This window comes from Sinocyclocheilus anshuiensis, unplaced genomic scaffold, assembly GCF_001515605.1.
Source record: "Sinocyclocheilus anshuiensis isolate Anshui unplaced genomic scaffold, SAMN03320099.WGS_v1.1 scaffold436, whole genome shotgun sequence".
Taxonomy (NCBI): domain Eukaryota; kingdom Metazoa; phylum Chordata; class Actinopteri; order Cypriniformes; family Cyprinidae; genus Sinocyclocheilus; species Sinocyclocheilus anshuiensis.
The window spans coordinates 2,883,260-2,888,278 of NW_015560618.1; the positions used below are offsets into that span (position 1 = coordinate 2,883,260).

At 36.3% G+C, this 5,019-nt stretch overlaps 1 protein-coding gene across 3 annotated transcripts in view; it reads right to left on the reverse strand.

Annotated features, from left to right (window-relative positions):
• Positions 1 to 4,208: 4,208 nt before the first annotated feature.
• LOC107681824 (KN motif and ankyrin repeat domain-containing protein 4-like) overlaps positions 4,209 to 5,019 on the reverse strand; it is a 12,499-nt gene continuing 11,688 nt past the window's right edge. For all 3 annotated transcript variants that reach the window (XM_016478173.1, XM_016478171.1, XM_016478170.1), the window contains exon 10: positions 4,209 to 4,579. In XM_016478173.1, coding sequence (XP_016333659.1) covers positions 4,469 to 4,579 — 111 coding nt within the window. In that variant the 3' untranslated portion in view covers positions 4,209 to 4,468. The remainder of the gene's footprint in view (positions 4,580 to 5,019) is intronic.

Consider the following 5,019-nt stretch of genomic DNA (forward strand, 5'->3'; position numbering starts at 1 on the left):
ACACGCTCCCTTACTGCTGATTGGCTACAAGTGTGTTTTGGGACTCTGTCAGACACTGTTGTCAAAAGCGTTTTTCAAAAATCGCTTAGTGCACGTTTAAGGAGCGGCAGGCCGGGCCGCCACTACTTAGGCTAATGTGCATAGCGGAAACCCTGATTAATCCTCTGTTTACTGATGTCGCCTTTCGTAGAGACAGTGAGGGGGACGGAATTCTTCTCCCCCGAGTTACGTCTTCTGCCATTTTGTACCCAAGAGTACAAAATGTACCCAAGAGCGTAATCGACGTAATCAGCGCTGTTTACGTTCAGGGGGGAAAGCGCGCGCATGAACATAATCTGCGTAATCAGCGTTGTTTACACTTAGGGGAAAGTGTGCGTATGTGTTGTGATAATCTCTAAATTGGCAGAAGACGTAACTCGGGGGACAAGAATTGTTGAAAAAATTATGTTATTTTTGTTTTCTTCGTGCTCAAAAAGTAGCTTCGCAAAACTGAAGTTGAGCCACTGATGTCACATGGACTGTTTTACCGATGTCCTTACTATGTTTCTGGACCTGGGAACATTTCAGTTGCGTTGCTGTCTATGCAGGGTCTGAGAGCTCTCCCATTTCATCAAAAATATCTTAATTTGTGTTCCGAAGATGAACGGAGGTCTTGCGGGTTTGGAACGACGTGAGGGTGAGTAATTAATGACAGAATTTTCATTTTTGGGTGAACTATCCCTTTAAAGGTGCAGTATTTAATATTGACGGCTAGTGGTTGAAATGGGTACTGCAGTCCAAATTCAAAATAGTGTTTCTCCCGCCCCCGCCCCCTCCTCAGACTCGACGTTCACGTGAGTTGCCAGATTGAGGACATGTCATGCAAGAGGAATGAGCGCAACTGACAATGGAAGGCAACAAGTCTTAGTTGCTGAACTGATTTATCCTCTTATTTAATATGCCTCTTGTTATAGAGCTTTCTAGATGGATGCCAAGGCCTTTGTAGGTCGGGTAGAATCTGCGATATCTGACCCAGTTTGTTTGCTGATTTTTGCTGTTCATTGCATGGCTATAATAAGCTGCATTTCCTTTAAGTGGCAACCCTGGGTGTCGAAAAACCATTAAGTAAATTGGGTATAAAGTCTAAAACAAAAACAGACATGCTGACACTGAACGCACATTTCAAAGTAAATTAACTGCCCGTAGGATTTTTTTTTCAGAGAAACAAGTATGTGAACTTAGCATGTTTCCTAAATATCTGCTATTATGATATTTATGTTTAAGTACTGTCAAATTACATACCTATTGAAAAAGAAAACAATTCCCGCACACTGTCAATTAGTGCAAAAGTATCAAAAAGGTTTAATAACAACGTTTCGGTAGCATGACCTTCATCAGGTATCTTCAAACATGAAATTACAATTTAAACCACATTTAAAGAGAATTCATGACCAATCATAACCCACACTGGGTACATAATTAACATCAATCACAAAAAAAAAAGAAATAATAATAATAATTTATAACATCACATTAAATGTTGAATGAGTTGTAATAAAAGTAAAGGTAAAAAGAAAATTTCTTTACTTTTTTTGTTTTCTTTTTTAACAACTCGGAGCATGTTTTTTGGAAAGACTCTTATTACAACTCATTCTTCTAAGTCTTTTTTGATGAGATCGATTTTTTTTAAATATTGGTACTTGTTATCCTCTGACCCTGAGTTGAGTTCTATCTTTCAGCATCCTCCGTTAATTGTGTACAGACATTCCAGAAATGTAAAAGATTATTTGGTACATGCTCGTTTGAAAAGTGATACTCCTGGTTCTATACCAAATGGCAACTATAAGTGTGGTAATTGCGCTCAGTGCAATAATACATCCAAAACTTCCTTCTTCTGTCATCCGAGAACGGGTAAAAAAATATAGAATCAACTCTGTGATAACTTGTGTCTCCACTCATGTTGTTTATTTGATTCGTTGTCCTTGTGGTTTTGGCTATGTTGGTAAAACATCACGTCAACTTAAGCAAAGAGTTAGTGAACACAAGAGCTCTATCAGGAGAAAAGATATGAATTATCCAGTTGCAGCCCATTTTTTTACCTTACGCTTTTGTGGGATTGAAGGGGTTAATATGCCACCTAGAGTGGGAGATATCACATTACTCTTACAGCAACGTGAGCTGTTTTGGATTTTTACCCTTCAGACTCTATCTTCTTTAGGCATGAACGATGAAGCACTGTTTAATGTGATGTTATAAAAAAAAATGTTTTTTTTGTGTGATTGATGTTAATTATGTACCCAGTGTGGGTTATCACTAAGCGATGGTCCTTTGCAGTGATTGGTCATGAATTCTTTTAAAATGTGGTTTAAATTGCAATTTCATGTTTGAAGATACCTGATGAAGGTCATGCAACTGAAACGTTGTTATTAAACCATTCTGATACTTTTGCACTAATTGACAGTGTGCGGGAATTGTCTTTTTTCCCCTCGAGTTTTGATCTTTGTGGTCTCTGTTTCCTACGCACCTATCAATTGCCTACAGGTGTGCGGAGATTGAGTGTTAATTAAATTACATACCTATAAAAATGCATACAAATAATAACTTTCATGATGACAAACAGGGATGGGCAACTTTGATAGTGACGAGGGCCAGCATTGTCTGGAAATTTGCAACAAACAAATGTACAGAGGTCCTTTTTTTGATCAGTAGCCTACAGAACATTCTCAAAACAACCTAAGAGGACAGTTAAAAAGGGCTTAATTAAAAAAAATAAATAAATCAAAAGTATCAATTATTATATTAATTAAAAAAATTATTATCAATTAGTTATTATATTAAGTAACATACAAATATATCTTAGTGTCTTAATTGTTTAGATTTTTATAATGCATTAGCTTTTTGACGATCCACTGGTTCACATTTAAAAATATGTAGCAAAAATAGCAGATGGGCTTATTGAAAAAGCTAATTCGTTCTCTGCCAGCAGGTTTCACTTTCGGAACTGCACATATAATGGTTTCCCTGTGTGGGCAGAACAAAAAGCTGACTGCAGCACTCAAGTTTATTCAGTGAAATTGTAGCCTTTTGAAGTTTAATCGTCATATTAATCCATATAGCAATTGTTGTCTTTCCGTCCCCAAAGACCTCTTATAATTTAGACTTTTTCTGTTTTCATGGTCAGTTTTTCATTTATTGTTTGCTAATGTTAATGAATGTTTACGAGTGCACGTTCTACTATGCTGAAATTAATACGGGGAGCGGCTGGAAATTAGTGACCTCTCCTGGTTGGAGATAGTATTAACATCATAAACTGAAAGCAATCTTTACGTGACTTGCTTTTCAAATGTTTTAAAATTGATCATCCGAGTCTAATATGATCCAGCGGGCCGTACTAAAAGACACTGCAGGCCTATACGGTTGTGTTGTTTTGGCACATGTAGCAGCCCTCTTCTAGAAAAGGGGAAAAATTTGAGAATTCTAGAAATCAGCAGCAGCTCATTTGCATTTAAAGATACATGCACGAAGACGGCACAATTTGCTTCCACTCAAAAAAAAAAAAATGTCATTTTCAGCATGGTGTAATAAATTATATGTGGGGTATTTTGAGCTGAAACTTCACAGACACATTCTGGGGACCTGAGACTTGTATTACATCTTGTAAAAAGGGGCATAATAGATCCTGTTTAATGCAGATCACATATCCTTGTTGATATTTACCTGCAAGTGTGACTTATTTGTTGGGACTATTCGGGATTGAAGCTTTCTTTAAAACTCTTGCCAGTAACATCTTTACGTTTCTTCAATCCTATGTATAATTTAAGAAATTATTCTTTCTCAAACAAGACATATGGTGTTGAGGCGTCCATTCTAGGACACTGTCTGGCTGGATCGCCTCAGGAATCATGTTGCTACAGTAAAAAATGTTTGGTTTTTAATAATGCCACTGTAGCACAAAATATATATCAGGCTACAAGTCTCCCCTGGGTTGTTTATAACACTTTATATAAACAGCTTTTGCCCACTATATGCTTACCTTTTCCACAGTGACTTTATGTATATTTAGATGTCCATGGTAAGGGATGATTTACCGTACTGAAATGAATCCTCTAGATAAGCAAATCATGCTGCTTTGGAGATGTCAGAAGATTTGTGTGGCATTCAGTGGATATGCAGATTGTGTTCATCTTAAAATACATAGTCAACCACCCAAGGGATTTGGACTAGTTTTATAGAATAGTTTAATTTATTGACAAGATGACTCAGAATGAAACTGGGTTGGTTACAAAATATTTTTTGGGGGATTTATAGGAAAGATGCACATTTAGCTGTTACTGTCAGTTATATTTACATTGACAAGCTTTATATTAGCAAACTACTGTCTTCTTGACTATTAAATTATAATATTGACATTTTATTGCTGATATTCTTAGTAGTAACTGTACATGAATGATTATTGAAGTATAAATGACAGAGATGTCCAAGCTCCGTTCTAAGAGACCTTGCATTTGTCTGTGCTCTTGCTTTCTGTGCGGGCTTTCAGGAGGTCTGCTATCTCTGTGTGAGAGGCCTGTGTCGCCAGAGATAACGCACTGCGACCGCCCTAGAGACAAAACAGAGATGTATGAATATGATACATGACATCTACAAAGATCTTAAAAGCATATGGATATAGTCTTGTCTTTATCATAGTGCTACAAGGCTAGTCAGGGACTACATTCTCATCAGTGTTAAATGTGCTTCAGTTTTTTTTTCTTTGTATGACATTTTCAATTCTTATCTGCGCCACTTTCAATTTAGAAAATAAATTGGATAGGCTGATATTTTGCTAGGTGACTAACAAAGTGTGAACATTTAGATTAGAATTCGTGATTTTACATCGAAATATCTTATTCATTGTAAATGCATAATAAATACTGTATACTAAAAAATAATGTATACACAGTACTGTTCAAACGTTTTGGGTCAGTACAATTTTTTTTTTCGCAAGGATGCATTAAATTGATCAAAAGTGACAATATAGATTTTTTTACACTGTTAATA